The sequence below is a fragment of the Pipistrellus hanaki genome, assembly GCF_964339955.1.
Source record: "Pipistrellus hanaki genome assembly, chromosome: 1".
Taxonomy (NCBI): domain Eukaryota; kingdom Metazoa; phylum Chordata; class Mammalia; order Chiroptera; family Vespertilionidae; genus Pipistrellus; species Pipistrellus hanaki.
Window position 1 is genome coordinate 166,729,302 of NC_140503.1, and position 17,204 is coordinate 166,746,505.

The 17,204-nt window shown below is 37.7% G+C and overlaps 1 protein-coding gene across 3 annotated transcripts in view; it reads left to right on the plus strand.

Annotated features, from left to right (window-relative positions):
• CDKL2 (cyclin dependent kinase like 2) overlaps nucleotides 1–4,936 on the plus strand; it is a 32,381-nt gene extending 27,445 nt beyond the window's left edge. For 2 of the 3 annotated variants that reach the window (XM_084895683.1, XM_084895685.1), the window contains 2 exons: nucleotides 2,552–2,640; nucleotides 2,783–3,266. In XM_084895683.1, the coding sequence (XP_084751809.1) occupies nucleotides 2,552–2,617 (66 nt within the window). In that variant the 3' untranslated portion in view covers nucleotides 2,618–2,640; nucleotides 2,783–3,266. Of the gene's footprint in view, nucleotides 1–2,551; nucleotides 2,641–2,782 lie in introns of all 3 variants that reach the window. The other variant, XM_084895684.1, reaches the window with a different exon arrangement.
• Nucleotides 4,937–17,204: the final 12,268 nt, after the last annotated feature.

Below are 17,204 nucleotides of genomic sequence, written 5' to 3' on the forward strand. Positions count from 1 at the left end.
TATTTTAACATTGCCCCCCCCCCAATACATACCCTCCCTCCCCAGAGTTTTGTGTCCATTGGTTGTACTTCTATGCATGTATACAAGTCCTTCGGTTGATCTCTTATCTCCCCCAGATCTCCCTACCCTACCTGCTGTAATTTGACAGTCTGCTTGTTGCTTTACTATCTTTATATCTGACTTTTGGTTCATCAGTTTATAATGTTCTTTAATATCCATAAATGAGTGAGGTCATGTGGTATTTCTCTTTCTTTGACAGGCTTATTTCACTCAGCATGATGTTCTCTAGTTCTATCCAGGTTGCTGCAAATGATGAGAATTCCTTCTTTTTGATGGCAGCATAGTATTCCATTGTGTAGATGTACCATGGTTTTTTGATCCAATCATCTGCTGACTGGCACCTAGGCTGTTTCCAAATTCTAGCTATTGTAGCTTGTGCTGCTATGAACATAGGGGTGCATATATCCTTTCTGATTGGTGTTTCTAGTTTCTTGGGATATATTCCTAGGAGTGGGATTACTGGGTCAAATGGGAGTTCCATTTTCAGTTTTTTGAGGAAACTCCATACTGTTCTCCACAATGGTTGCACCAGTCTGCATTCCCAGCAGCAGTGCACGAGGGTTCCTTTTTCTCGGCAACCTTGCCAACACTTGTTGTTTGTTGATTTGTTGATGTTGGCCATTCTGACAGGTGTGAGATGGTACCGCATTGTTGTTTTGATTTGCATCTCACTTCTTGCAATTCTTGCAGAGTAGGTCGGATGGTGATAAATTCTTAGTTTTCCTTCATTTGAGAATGACTTTATTTTGCTTTTGTTCCTGAAGTATATTTTTGTTGGATATAAAATTTGAGTTGGTAGGTTGTTTATATTTTTTTTTCTCTCTCTCAGGACTATAAGGATGTTATTTCTCTTTTCTGATTTCTGTGATTTCTTGGAAATTCTCAGGTATTTGAGTAATTATTCTCCTGTATGTAATGTTTCATTTTTCTATGGTTGCTCTCAAGATTTAATCTTTATCTTTGTGTTCATTAGGTTGAGTATCATATGTCTAGGCATAGCTGTATTTTTTTTTTTTAATTTTTTAAAAATGTATCCTGTTTGGGGTTTTATGAGTTTCTTAAATCTGTAAACTTATAACTAATTGGGGAAATTCATAGACTTTATTTTTTCAAAAAAAATTTTTCTGCCACAATCTCTTTTCTCCTTCTGAGATTCCAGTGACATATGTTAGACCTTTTGGTATTTTCTCACAGGTTTCTGAAGATTTGTTCATGCTCATCAATCTTTTTTCTCTTTATTCTTAAGACTGGGTCATTTCTGTTGATCTGTTATAAAGTTTTTTGACTCTCTACTTTGTCATTTGCATTCTGCTATTAAGCCCATCCAGGGAAGTTTAAAAATTTCAGTACTGTTTTTTAATTCTAAATATCTACTTAGTTCTAGACAGTTTTAGAGTTCTACTCTTCTACTAAGAATTCCTGTCCCTTCATTTTATTATGTTTTCTTTCATCTCATATACCATAATTATAATGGCTACTTATAAATAAGTATATACACACTATATATATTCCAACATCTGGACCACCTCAGGATTGATATTTGTTGATTGACTTGATCACACTTTCCTAGATGTTTTTATGTCCTGTATTTTTTTATTATATTTAGGACATTGTGGATATTATGTTGTGTAGCCTCAGAGTTCTGTTATAATACTCAGGAAAACATTGAACTTTTTGTTTTAGCAGGAAGTCACCCAAGTGTGATTCACATTGTAAATTCTGCCTTAGCTTCTGTGAGAACTGGTACAAATATCAGTTCTCTAAGTCTTTCTTATCCTGGTTTGCTCCTGTCCTGTACTTGTATAGTTCAGGAGACTTGTGCAAGTGATTCAAACTCAGTTTAGTTCTGTAAGCCTTTGCTGTGCTGGTCTAAATCTCTCCCATGTGCATATCTCAGGAGTTGGACTGAGACTTCTGTGGCTTATATACAGAATTAGAGGATCTCTTTTTCTAGTTACCATCCCTTCAGAATTCCCCCCATCCTTTTTGGCCTGCAGGGATTCCTTTTCCTGGTTTTTCTATAAAGATGGGGTTCCTTCCAGACTTTAGCCTGCTGCACATCTTTACTACTCTGGGGCTAGGGCAAAGCCACAGGAAGAAAAAAACAAAATTGGAAGCCTACCCCCTCATGAAAGGCCACATCTTCAAATTTTTGACTCCTCTTCTTAATCCTTAGTGGGCTTCCCGCCCTCCTCCCCCCCAATATTTCTTTTCTTTGTTTTGATTGTTTGTTTTAGAATAAGTAGGAGAGGGGGTTTGTAGTGGGTTTGTATTGCCCTGGCACATCCAAAGTACACTTTAATATATGTATCAACAAAGAGGTAAAAAAAAAATAACCTCCCCTTATGTACTTCATATTCTGTGCAAGTAATTTGAGCTATGAATAGTTACTTTTAAACATCTGGTAACTGAACAACAAAAATAGGGGTTTTCAGGGAGTGTGGAACGTATAATGACTGGGAGCCTATAATGCTGGATTATGAATTCATAGGTACCAGGATCTCCCCTGCCAGAGGACTCGGAGGCTGATTTACCTTGGATGGAGCACCAGCACTGAATGTCAGTTTGGTTCTGAACAGGGTAGGTCTTCTTTCCCATATTTAAAGCTGTGCAGTCTTTTTTGGGGAAATATTTTGTATATTTGTAAATACGATGTGAGAAAACAAGTGGGATAGAAATCTAGAAATATTTTACATAAAATGTATGCCTCCTGTGCTTTTAGGTGCTGCTCTATCATTTGAGAGGACATCCTCTTGGAACAAAAGTGCTGATATCCCAGGAGGAGATATACATGGTTTTGATCATTTACTTCTGAACTGCCTGCATTTTCTGAGAAATGTTTTGCAGAAGAAGAGACAATGACTTGCAGGTGTTTCAAAGGAAGATTGGGCAAGTGTCCTCCCCAACTGTCACCCATCACCTTTGAAGTCCACTGATGCTATTTCAGGATATATCAAATGAAAGAATGCTGATACGGTTCTCGTTACATGAGTGTATATTTACTATTAGTAGGTTGTGTATTTAAAGGTACCCAAGATTAACAGTAAGTAAAAAAGAGGAGAAAGATTATAAAAGTTTATGTTACTTATGCATTGAACTTTGTGTGTTACTTGCATTAATGTGTACATTTATTAGGAGTGTGTTTGGTGGATGTGGGTGCTAAAAACTAGAATCAGTTGAAGAAAATGAAAGAGACTAGGATCAGTAAAAAAAAAAAAAAAAGTTTCCTTTACCCTAACCTAATTATAAAAACACATTTAAGAATCTTGCTTGTTTCTAGGCTTTAAAAAGATATGTGACTGCTCTCTATGGATAGATGTGTTTCTTTGGTTTCCGTGATTATAGTTGATGTTTTATCAGTGTATCATGGGAATCTGCCTCTCTGCTGATCTTCTAAGCATCATATTAAGTGCAAGGTTTGCAAAGAACCCTTTTTATTTCTAATGATTTGGTTCAGCTGGGTCTGGATAGTCCTCTGCACTGTGTGTGATTCGGGGGCTAATGTTCATCTGAGCAGGAATGTGATTGGGACAAGAGTGGGAAAGGAGAATTTTGTAGGTATACCTTGGAGTTGAATACTTCTCATTGACAAAAGAGGTATACATACAAAATTAGGAAATGGGAAGCAAGGTTACCCATTGGCTATGACTGGTTACTCTTCTCTGGGCCGAATCCTGCTGAGCTCCCCAGCCGAAGAGGCTTTGGGCACGAGATGAACATTGTTCTGGACTTTACTCCTATCCACTGGTAGTTTGAAGGTGATATTAAATAGAGTATCTTTCTAAAAGCCCAGAGATATTCCTGTATTCTTATTTTCTCAAACACCTAGGCCTTCCCAAAAGCTTGTAACCAAGGTGCAAAATTATTAACCCACAAGGACACACATCTTTCCTAAAGCACTAGTCTTCAACTTTTAGGTGGGAGAGTTAAACCAATTTGGCTCTCGCTTTTTCGTTTCTGGGTTTCTAGTCATGCTCTGCATTTATCGTTTTAGATAATGGTTGTTAAGGGGACCAGAATTTGTGTGGGGTTTTTTGCCTTAACCAATTAATAGTATGTTGTTGTTTTTTCCAAAAGACATTGACTAGAACTTAGCCCAGGAATTTTACTAGCACTTTTCTCTATTACCTACCCTGTAGAGCTTAATATTAAAATTCTAATCATACTATCTGAGCCTCAAAAGAATAGGACATTCAGGAGACAAAATAAGTGGCTGCAATGTAGAAGTCTATGTAGGTGGCTCAATTAAACTTTGGTCTTGATTTTGAAGCTCTGTCTTTAACCTCTGACCGGTGTTTGACTAGACCAGGTATGGCTAATATGCGGAACAAAGTTAGTGTATAGGCATTACTAGGCCTCAAATTAAAATATTATTATTTTTACTTTGAATTATGCTTCAACAGCCACCACAGCATAAAAAGCAGACAATACTTAAAAGTCAAGTAGCTGTCCAGCTTATTTCAATGTTAGTTTTATTTAAAGATTGGTGTGAAAATATCACTTCAGTGTCTGAGGGTCTAGGATTAGACCTTTTTTATTCTATATTTGCTCTTGGTATCTTTTATGGATTAAAACATTTTGTGCACTTTAGAATTAAAAAACTAAAAGCTATTTATTATAAGTCCAAGTTGAGACTTAAAGCTCATGTCTGGTTAGAACCTTAGAAGAAGTAGAAAGATTTTGCAAACTGGGGCTAAAGACCCTGAACTAAAACAATCCTATTTTTTTTTCAATTTAAGGTTACTTTGTCTTTCCTTACAAGGACATGATTAAGTCACATACTAATAGGAAATATGTATATGTACTAGTGGGAAAATGGGCTTGCTGTGTGTATGTATATTTTACAATTAATAAATATTATATATTATTGAGCTCCATAGATAGTTTTTATTTGCATCTATTTAATTAATAAACTATAAACAACGTATAGAACACTGTATGGTGTTTAAAAATATGTTTGAAATAATCAGTTAATTCTTTTTGGGAAAGTTAGGATATAGGGCTGACAAGTTAATTTTCTTGTACAGCCAGTGATACAAGCCATCTGGTCATAAAATAACGTGTCTTGTAAAGACTACCTGGTAAAGGTGGTGACAGACCCAGGCTTAGAACCTGGATTCTCCTGATTGAGAATCCCCTGCTTGGTTAGATTAGCTAACATCCTATTGAAATGGAAACATAGAAGATGTGTTGTCTTGTGTGACTCTCTCATTATTGGTTTCTTTACCTTAATTGTGCTAAAATATAAGGCTGGATCTATAAGCAACTGTAAATCAGATTAGATTGAAAAATGTGACTGACTTATTTTCTGTGACCTCCTCAGTGTAATCGAGCCACTGGCAGAGGATCCGAAATTGGAGGCTCACTGCTCTGAAAGCTTTAAGGCTAGTCCTAGTGCATTGGACTAAGTGGACTTTTCTCTATTGATTTGTATTGTGTTTTTACATTAGAAATAGGCCCCTAACACTATGTGAGTGAAAAATTATGTTCTCACATTGCTTTTTATTTATTTATTTATTTTTTTTTTTCTTTTTTTTTCATTTTTTAATTAAATTATTATCTGTGTACATATTTTAACATTGCCCCCCCCCCCATACATACCCTTCCTCCCCAGAGTTTTGTGTCCATTGGTTGTACTTCTATGCATGTATACAAGTCCTTTGGTTGATCTATTATCTCCCCCAGATCTCCCTACCCTACCTGCTGTAATTTGACAGTCTGCTTGTTGCTTTACTGTCTCTATATCTATCTTTTGGTTCATCAGTTTATAATGTTCTTTATTATCCATAAATGAGTGAGGTCATGTGGTGTTTCTCTTTCATTGATTGGCTTATTTCACTCAGCATGATGTTCTCCAATTCCATCCAGGTTGCTGCAAATGATGAGAATTCCTTCTTTTTGATGGCAGCATAGGATTCCATTGTGTAGATGTACCATGGTTTTTTGATCCAATCATCTGCTGACTAGCACCTAGGCTGTTTCCAAATTCTAGCTATTGTAGCTTGTGCTGCTATGAACATAGGGGTGCATATATCCTTTCTGATTGGTGTTTCTAGTTTCTTGGGATATATTCCTAGGAGTGGGATTACTGGGTCAAATGGGAGTTCCATTTTCAGTTTTTTGAGGAAACTCCACACTGTTCTCCACAGTGGTTGCACCAGTCTGCATTCCCACCAGCAGGGCACGAGGGTTCCTTTTTCTCCACAACCTTGCCAATACTTGTTGTTTGTTGATTTGTTGATGTTGGCCATTCTGACAGGTGTGAAATGGTACCGCATTGTTGTTTTGATTTGCATCTTTCGGATAATTAGTGACTTTGAGCATGTTTTCATGTGCCTCTTGGCCTTCCTTCTGTCTTCTTTTGAAAATATTCTATTTAGGTCCATTGCCCATTTTTTAATTGGATCATTCATCTTCCTTTTATTTAGTTGTATAAGCTGTCTGTAAATGTTGGAGATTAAACCTTTATCAGTGGTAACATTTGCAAATATGTTCTCCCACACAGTGGGCTGTCTTGTTGTTTTGTTGATGGTTTCTTTTGCTGTAAAAAAGCTTTTTATTTTGATGTAGTCCCATTTGTTTATTTTCTCTTTAGCTTCCATTGCCCTAGGGGCAGTATCAGTGAAAAAGTTCTTTTGGCATCCGTCTGAAATTTTGCTGCCTGTGGATGCTTCTAGTATTTTTATGGTTTCCCGTCTGATGTTTAAGTCCTGTATCCATTTTGAGTTTATTTTTGTGTATGGTGTAAGTTGGTGATCTAGTTTCATTCTTTTGCATGTATCTGTCCAATTTTCCCAACACCATTTATTGAAGAGACTGTCTTGACTCCATTGTATATTCTTGCCTCCTTTGTCAAATATTAATTGAGCATAGTAATTTGGGTTGATATCTGGGTTCTCGATTTAATTCCATTGATCTATATGTCTGTTCTTGTGCCAGTACCAGGCTGTTTTGAGAACAGTGGCTTTGTAATACAGTTTGAAGTCTGGTATTGAGATTCCCTCCTACTTTACTCTTCTTTCTCAGGATTGCTGTGGCTATTCGGGGTCTTTTATTGTTCTAAATGAACTTTTGGAGGGTTCTTTCTAGGTCCGTGAAATATGCCGTTGGTATTTTAATGGGGAGTGCATTGAACCTATGGATTGCTTTAGGAAGTATGGACATTTTGATGATGTTGATTCTACCAATCCATGAACATGGTATGTTCTTCCATCTGTTTACATCTTCCTCTATCTCTTTTTTCCATGTCGTGTAGTTTTCCACATATAGGTCCTTTACTTCCTTAGTTAAATTTATTCCTAGGTATCTTAATTTTTTTGGTGCGATGGTAAATGGAATTGCTTTATTAGTCTCTGTTTCTGTAATTTCACTGTTGGTGCATAGAAATGCCATGGATTTCTTGACGTTAATTTTGTATCCTGCTACCTTGCCAAATTCATTTATTAAGTCAGTTAGTTTTTTAATTGAGTCTTTTGGGTTTTTATGTACAATATCATGTCATCTGCAAATAAGGATAACTTTACTTCTTCTTTTCCAATTTGGATGCCTTTTATATCCTCTTCTTGTCTAATTACAATGGCTAGTACTTCCAGTACTATGTCAAACAGGAGTGGCTAGAGTGGGCATCCCTGTCTTGTTCCTGTTCTTAGAGGGAATGGTTTTAGTTTTTGCCCATTGAGTATGATGTTGGCTGTGGGTTTATCATATATAGCTTTTATTATGTTGAGGTATGATCCTTGTACTCCCACCTTGTTGAGAGTTTTTATCAGGAAAGGGTGTTGGATTTTATCAAATGCTTTTTCTGCATCAATTGATATGACTATATGATTTTTATCTTTCAATTTGTTTATGTGATGTATCACGTTTATTGATTTGTGGATATTGTACCATCCTTGCATTCCTGGAATAAATCCTACTTGGTCATGGTGTATGATCTTTGTGATGTTCTGCTGGAGCCGATTTGCTAGAATTTTGTTGAGGATTTTGGCATCTATGTTCATGAGGGATATTGGCCTGTAATTCTCTTTCATTGAGTTGTCTTTATCTGGTTTTCGTATTAGGTGATGCTGGCTTCATAGAAGGAGTTTGGAAGTGTTCCTTCCTCTTGAATTTTTTGTAATAGTCTGAGGAGGATAGGTTTTAGTTCTTCTTTGAATGTTTGGTAAAACTCTCCTGTGAAGCCATCTGGCCTTGGGCTTTTGTTTGCTGGAAGCTTTTTGATGATTGTTTCAATTTCTTCCCAATTCACTGGTCTATTGAGATTTTTAGATTCTTCCTGATTGAGTTTTGGAAGTTTGTATTTTTCTAGGAATATGCCCATTTCCTCCAGGTTGTTCAGTTTGTTGGAATAGAGTTGTTCGTAGTATTTTTTAACAATCCGTTGTATTTCGGTGGGGTCTGTTGTTATTTCACCTCTTTCATTTCTGATTTTGTTTATTTGAGTCCTCTCTCTTTGTTTCTTGGTTAGCCTGGGTAGAGGTTCCTCTATCTTGTTTATTCTTTCAAAGAACCAGCTCTTGGTTTTGTTGATCTTATGTATTGTTTCTTTGGTCTCTATGTTGTTTATCTGTGCTCTGATTTTTGTTATTTCCTTCCTTCTGCTTACACTAGGCTTTTCTTGTTGCTCTTTTTCTAACTGTTGAGTTGTAGAGTTAGGTAATTTGTTACCATTTTTCTTGTTTTTTTGCAATAGGCTTGTAGGGATATGAACTTCCCTCTCAAAACTGCTTTTGCTGTGTCCCATAGATTTTGGATTGTTGTGTTTTCATTGTCATTTGTTTCCAGGATGTTTTTAATTTCTTCTTTGATTTCTCTGGTAACCCAGTCCTTGTTTAATAACATGCTGTTTAGTCTCCATGTGTTTGATTTATTTGGGTTATTTTTATTGTAGTTAATTTCCAGTTTTATGCCACTATGATCTGAGAAGATGCTTGATATGATTTGTATCTTCTTGAACTTGAAGAGACTTTGCCTATGTCCCAAAATGTGGTCTATCTTTGAGAATGTCCCATGTGCACTTGAGAAGAATGTTTATTCTGTGGCTTTGGGGTGGAATGTTCTGAAGATGTCTATTAATTCCATCTGGTCTAGTGAGTCATTTAGGATTGATATTTATTTGCTGATTTTTTGTTTAGATGATTTGTTCAAGGGTGACAGTGGGGTATTAAAATCTCCTACTATGATTGTGTTGCTATTAATCTCTCCCTTACCGTCCTCCAGCAGTTTTTTTTTTATGTATTTGGATGCTCCCGTATTGGGTGCATATATATTTACGAGGGTTATTTCTTCTTGTTGGATTGCTCCCTTTAGTATTATGAAGTGGCCTTCATTATCTCTTGTTATGTCCTTCACTCTGAGATCTAATTTGTCAGATATAAGTATTGCTACCCCAGCTTTTTTTTCATTTCCATTTGCCTGGAAAACCTTTTTCCATCCCTTCACCCTCAGTCTTTGTGCGTCTTTTTTTCTGAGGTGGGTTTCTTGTAGACAACAGATGTATGGGTCTTGTTTTCTTATCCAATCCTTTACCCTATTTCTTTTGATTGGAGCATTTAATCCATTTACATTTAATGTTATTAATGATAGGTACTCATTTGACGACATTTTTATTCTTTACCCCTGTGTTCCTTTTGCACTTCCTGTTTCTTTATTTTTACATTAGACCCTTTAGCATTTCTTGCATTGCTGGTTTGGTGGAGATAAATTCCTTCAGTCTTTTTTTGTCTGTGAAGTTCCTGATTTCCCCTTCAATTTTGATTGATAGCCTTGCTGGGTACAGTATTCTTGGATTTAGACCCTTCCTTTGCATGACTTTGTATATTTCATCCCATTCCCTTCTGGTCTGATAAGTTTCTGTTGAGAAATCAGTTGCTAGTCTGATGGGGGTTCCTTTGTATGTAACTTTCTGTCTCTCTCTGGCTGGTTTTAAGATTCTTACTTTGTCATTGGTGTTTGCCAATTTAATTATAATGTGCCTTGGCGTCGGTCTTCTGGGATTCATTTTGCTTGGGACTCTGCGAGCATCTTGGATTTGTGTGGGTTTTTTCTTCTCTATCTCAGGAAAGTTTTCTGTCATTATTTCTTGAAATACTTTTTCCATGTCTACCTCATTTTCCTTTCCTTCTGGAACCCCTATTTTTTGAATATTGTTTTGTTTTGTATTGTCCCAAAGTTCCTTTAGGTTCTCCTCCTGCTTTTTAATTTTTTTTTCTAGAAGCTGCTCTAATTGGGTATTTTTTTCCATCTTGTCTTCTAGCTCACTGATGCGGTCCTCTGGTTCATCTAGTCTACTCTTGATGCTTTCTATTGAGTTCTTCATGGTAGCGATGTCATTTTTCATTTCTTCTTGGTTCTTCTTCATTTCCTCTTGGTTCTTCTTCAATTCCTCTTGGTTCTTCTTCAATTCCTCATGGTTCTTCTTCATTTCTTCTTGGTTATTGTCAAATTTCTCTTCCATTCTTTTTAGCCATCCAATGATCATTACTCTGAATTCTTGCTCTGGTAGGTTGCTTGCCTCTAACTTGTTTACTTCCTTTTCTGGTACTGCTTGCTTTTCTTACATGTGTGGGCTATTTCTTTGTCTCCCCATGGTCTCTCTTTTCAGGATGTCTGGTTATGTGGTGTTCCTTCTACGTTGATTTAAAGGCACAAAATACAACACTACCAGGTACAACACACAAGGCACTTAACAGGAATGTATTTGTGATATTAATAACCTTTAATAAAGGTGACCACTAGAGAAAGGTAAATTAGGGGATAGGAGAGAAGGAAGAAAGGTAAAAATAAAATAAAGTAAAATAATAAAAAAAAATAAAAAAAGAGGGATAAATAAAGAGATAGGAAAAGAAGAAAAAAAATAATGACGAAATGAAGTTGGAAAACAGGGAAAAAAGAAAAAAGGGAGTGAGAGAGAGAGAGAAATAGAGAGAGAGAGAGAGAGAGAGAGAGAGAGAGAGAGAGAGAGAGAGAGAAGAAGAAGAAGAAGAAGAAGAAGAAGAAGAAGAAGACGACTAAAAGAGAAAGGGGAAACAAACTATATATGTATGTGGAGAAAATTCCCATAGAACAACCACTAATCCCAGCCAATGCCAGCAACAATACTTGGAGATTAATAAAACTACAATATCCACTATTATTAAGTAAGGCAATGATATACAGAAATAAAAAACAAACAAAAACAACGGATTTTAAAAAAGTACAAACAACAATAACAACACAAGTATAAGCATAACAATTTCACTAAAAAGCTTAAAAATTCACTATAATCAACATTCACGCAAACAATGTCAAAAGGATAGAGAGGAGAACAGGTTTTTTTTTTTTTAACTAGTTAATATAGTGAAGAGAGTGGTATTTATACACTTGGATCAGGCGTTGGAAGTTAGGTCTGTAAGTATGGTGAGAGCTTTAGCAGGAGGTATACAGAAAGAATAGGGGAAAAACTAAAGCTGGAAAGGGATAGGATAACAGGAGACAAAAAGGGTAAAGGTTAGTAAGAGAGTGAAGGTGTAAAGGTCGAGTTGAGATAGGGTTGAACAATGCTATAGTAGAGATTAAAATAGAATGAAGACTAATCCCAATGTAATAAAGAGAAAATAAAATGGTACTGCAGAAAAAAAAAAAGAAGAAAAAGGAAACAAAAAATGCAAAATAGCAGTAGTAATAGTGATGATTGAGATTGAAAAATGTAATAATTGGAAAGGTAAAATCAAGGAAGTAAAAAAGAAAAAAATTCGTTTCTTAAGTAAAAGATGTAAAAAATGAAAATAAAATAAAGAATAGTAAAATCAGCATAAAAATGACCAGTAGTGGTCATTCACTTCCTCTCTTATTGTAATCGGCATGCCTGATTCTCGGACCAGACAGTCTTTTTTTTTTTTTTCTTTTTCTTTTAATTAATCTTTATTGTTCATATTATTACAAAGGTTCCTCATTTCTTCCCCCTTCCATCAGGTTCCCACCCCACCCTCCGTCCCCTTCCCACCCCCCATTGTCCTCATCCATAGGTGCACAGTTTATGTTCAGTCTCTTCCTCCCTCCCTTTCCCCCGAGAACAGTCAGTCCACTCCCCTCCCATATCGCTGACTCTACTACAATGAACCGCTATTATTGTTCATCAGGTTTTTCAATTTCCTTTTTGTTTTGTTTTTTGTTTTTTTAATTAATAAACCTTTACACTTCTAAGAATAAATTTTAAAATCTAATAATTTTAAACCTTGTTTTTTTTTTCTGCCCTGGGAATTGAGAGCAAACTTGTTTACATGTAAATTTGCCCTTAGGCTATCAAATGGTGTAGCCATTCAAGTGTAAATGGACACATTGTTAAAACATAACTGCTGGTTGGAATTGGATTACCTGTTCTGGGTGGGAAGGGCTTGTCATTCCCTTTCTCCATTAAAATTAAGGTGTTAGCTTTAAAACCTCTTTTTGGCAAGAGACCTTAAACTTTCAGAACTTTAAATTTTTCAGATAGTAAATCAGTTACTTAGGATTTTCTCAAATCAATAATACCTCCACACGCCCAGGGATACACTTCACACAAAAGACATTTCCAAATAAATCAACCAACCTCATCCAGGCCCCACACAAGGCACTCACAGATCAACACCCCTGCGCTATACTAACTCAACACATCCAGATCTAAGCCTTCCTCATTTGATTCAGCAGACCCTCAAGTTCCCCCAAAAGTTTCCAGCCATGTCTTAGAGGCAGCCTTGGGGCAGAGGCAGGAGAGGAGCGAGCTCTTCTGGGCCTGGCTGCTCCGGGCCTGGCCTCTGTTGCTCTGGTCGGACCAGACAGTCTTGCGGTTCCCAGCATTCCAGTGCACCTCAGTCTCGCAAGGTAGTCCTTAATTTTAAGTAGGCTATATCTTAGTTATTTGTGTCCATTTATTTTTGATTAATTAAAAGAAAAAAAAAAGGCAGTTTGTAATTCACCCCCTAGGTGGCAGTGTTTCTGGTTTGACCTCCCAGTCTTTTTGGTTGCTCTGGCTCGTTTCCAGGAAGGCAATTTCCCCCTGCAGTCTCCCAGGATAAGCCCAACTGGGCATTCCTTCCCTAGTATTCAGAAGCAAGGGGGTGAAGGGGATCAGGCGCCAAGGTGTCCAGATGCTCCGCCCTTGGCGAGACAGCCCTGATTCTTAACAATCTGTCCCGTGTCCCTTGGCATTTTAAAAAAAAGTCCTGCTTCTGGGGAAGATTATGCCAAACCCAGCACTGGGTCTTACAGGGCAGCGGCAGCCTTCTTTCGCTGCAGCTCGGCACGGGGGTCGCTCGGGCGCTCCGTGGCTATAGTTGCTGCCTGCGCCGCGGGGACCCAGAACCCTCACGCTATCCCCGCAAACTCTGACCTTTCCGTGGGTGACCGAAGAACTCGCTTGAATCCACGTGTTTGTGCCGTTTGGGGTGTCACAGTTGCTTGATGGTCTCCTCTGCTATGGGTTTTCCAGGCCTCAGAGAAGATCCTCCTTTCCTGGTAAGATGGCGCAGCCTTCCCTCTGAGCCCGTAGCTCCAGGAGAGGTCTCCGCCGCCGGAGTGCTGGTTGCTTGGTCAGGAAATCCTGTCCAGCGGACCCTTCCTTACCTTTCTTTAGAGTTCCGCTGCCCCTTAGCTACCAATCAATATTCCCTGAGCTACTCAGACACTGCTTTTATCTGTTCTGGGACCAGGGTCAAAACAAGTCCGTCTGTTCGGTTGCCATCTTGTCTCCTCCCCCACCCCTCACATTGCTTTTTAAATGCTTTTATTTTTTTTCTTTTGATAGCTTAAGACATGAACTAATTTGAAAATGTACAGTTTATCTGTTTCTTTTCAAAAATATTTTTATTGATTTCAGAGATGAAGGGATAAGGTGAAAGAGAGAGAAACATTAATGATGAGAGAGTATCATTGATTGGCTGCCTCTTGCACTTCCCACCACTGGGATCGAGCCCGCAACCTGGGCATGTGCCCTGACTGGGAATGGAACTGTGACCTCCTGGTTCATAGGTTGATGCTCAACCATTGAGCCACACCAGCTGGACTGTTTGTTCCTTAACATGTCCTTCTGTGAAATATCTAGCTCTAAATCTTAACATCACTCATTATCACTTGTAATTTGTGTGACTTGTGATTTAGATTGTTGTGTTTATCGATGTTTGGGAATATCTGACATTGAATGTATTATACACTGAGGCATTTTCTTCACAAAACAAAAAACCATCCATAAAATGTCATGTCTTTTGCTCTCAGTGAAATCCATTTCCTTCCCTGGGGGATATAGCCTTATTTAATCCCCTTGTTCTGCTTTGTCATGCAAGGGCATGTCCAGTGGAAGTGAGGAAGGTTCTAACAAAACTTTTGAAAATGTACTGTTGTCTAACATGAACGAAAACAAGAATCAGGAAGATGAAATAAAAATATCTCAATTCAGCCTGTTTTCCTATCAATAGGTTAGGGTAGGATCGCCTATCATTCAAGGGAGCAGGTTTTTATTTCAGTTTATCTTCATTCATCTATCTCCTTGCCTCTAGATCTGGAAAGGGATCTCTATTAATATTGCTGCTAGAATTAAAAACCATCCTCTGCCCCATGGCAACGGTGTTTCAGTTGGTTACTTCCCTGTTTTTTGCATTTTCCCTTAGATTATCACTCCTTTTCTGATATGTATCACTACTCATCTGTCTCCCACTAGACATATTTTAAGTAGAAACATCTGTTTATGAAGTTGCTCCTAGGCTCCGGCAGAAGAGTCAGGGCAGATTCTGAAGGCACCTGTGCAAGAACAATACTCAGTGTCACTGCCCACTATGTTTTCTATGTTCCTTAATGAAGATTGGGAACCACACTTTATTTATCTCTGTTCCATACAACCAGCAAAGCAATTCCTATGGACGATAGTAATAATATTCCTTATGAAGGTAGGAATGTTAGTCATATTTTACAGGCGAGGTAATAGGCTTAGAAAATTTAAGGAATTAACTCAGTGTCAGTCGCTCAATAAATGATAGAGCCAAGCATGTTTGTTGAAGTAAATATATGGTCATGATTTTTAGATCTGGAATCAATTAAAATGTTTTTTGTTTAGCTGAAACCGGTTTGGCTCAGTAGATAGAGTGTTGGCCTGTGGACTGAAAGATCCCAGATTCGATTCCGGTCAAGGGCATGTACATTGGTTGCAGGCACATCCCCAGTAGGGGGGTGTGCAAGATGCAGCTGATTGATGTTTCTCTCTCATCGATGTTTCTAGCTCTCTATCCCTCTCTCTTCCTCTCTGTAAAAAAAAAAAAAATCAATAAAATATATTTTAAAAAATATTTTTTGTTTAGATAATATAAACTCTGGGTGCTTAGACTCCTGGAGCTGTACACATCCTCATCCTCTCAAAAGAGGAAGAAGTGCATTCCTCCAGCCACCAAATAAACCTTCACTCTGATTAAGCCAAATTTAGATACTGCTCACCTTGAATCAAGCATGTCGCCTGGGGCATGGCATGTTCTGATTAGCGTGGGCCTTTGTTAAATTCCTTTGTCTGAATTAAGAATGGGAGCTAAAGGACGTGGGATTATGCTGATTGGTTCAGGCCAATCACAGCCTCCCTATGGAACCACCTGGCCCCTTCAAAGCCCAGGGAGAAGAGAATGGATGCTGGCGAAACCATTGCAATGCCCACCAGAGGTGAACAGTTCGAAGCTGCAAAAGGTATGTGTCATTTTAGATTTTGACTGATTCTTCTGAATTGTCCTCCAAAAGTGCTGTACCAATTCACATTACCATCAACACTGTATGAGAAAGTCTATTTCTTATAGTGGAACTATTTTACATATTAATAATTTTTATTTTCACCAATTGGATGGGTAAAAATTATTTCGCTTTAGTTTACATTTTCTTGATTGCTACTTGTTATATATACAATACTTTCATATATTTTTCTTATTATTGATTTATAGACCATTTGAGTTCCTTCTTATGTGAATAAAGATATTGTAGGTCATTTAAGAAGCAGATTTTAGCTTGACTATTGGAGATATTCCTCTGTAGATGTGTCTCCTACCTCCTGAAAACAAAGGCAAACACCAGATTCAGATAATAGAGTTTGGCTCAAGCTATATTGTAGGATCAGAAATTATTTTGTACTGAGAAATGCAACCTAGTGAGAGGAATGTGGTTTCATTTGCACTTTTCTTCTTATTTCGTCTTAAGTAAGGCAGTCAGGTTCCCTTTCTTCTGAGGATCCTGGAAGGAAAGAAGTTAGTGAGAGACGAGCGCTTCTCCCTCCCTGCGAGAGGGATGAAGGAGAAGTCAGTTCTGCTGGAATGGACAGAAACTATTTAAGGAGGGTTCTGAAACACCTGAACTTAGGGGTGGCTGCAATTGGCCTTACCTCCGTTTCCCTGGTTTGACACCCTAATCCTTTGGCTCTGCCAAGCCATGATCCAGGAGGTGGCAGTAAAGCCACACTCACCATAACCCTTATCCTTCCCCAGGGGAAAAATGCTAAAAACCTTGGACGAATTTGATGTGAGGAGTATTTTTTGTTCCTTTTATCCATGCAATAAATAGCCTTCTTTTTCCATTTTTAAGGAGTGCCCAATATTAAGGAGTGCTTACTCTATTTGAGCTGCAGAGGTATAATTGACATATCACATTATGTAAATGAAAGGTGTACAATGTGTTGATTTGGTATATTAATAAATTGCAAAATGATTATCACTATAGCATTAGCTAATACTTACATCCTAGATTTAAGATCTACTCTCTTAGCAACTTTCAAGTATATAACATAGTATTATTAGCATAATCATCATGCTGTGCATTAGGTCCCCAGAACTTATTAACCTTATAACTGGAAGTTGGTGCCCTTTGACTAATATCTCCTTATTTCCCCTATCCTCCAGCCCTTGGGAACCACCACATGCTTCTCTGAGTTTGAATTTTTATATTTATTTTAAATATATTTTTTATTAATTTCAGAGGGGAAGGGAGAGAGAGAGAGATAGAAACATCAATGATAAAGAGCCTCCTGCGCATGCCCTACTGGGGACAGAGCATGCAATCCAGGCATGTGCCCTTGACTCAGATTGAACTTGGGACCCTTCAGTCTGCAAGCCAACGCTCTTACCATTGAGCCAAAGCAGCTGAAGCTGAGTTTGAATTTTTAGATTCCA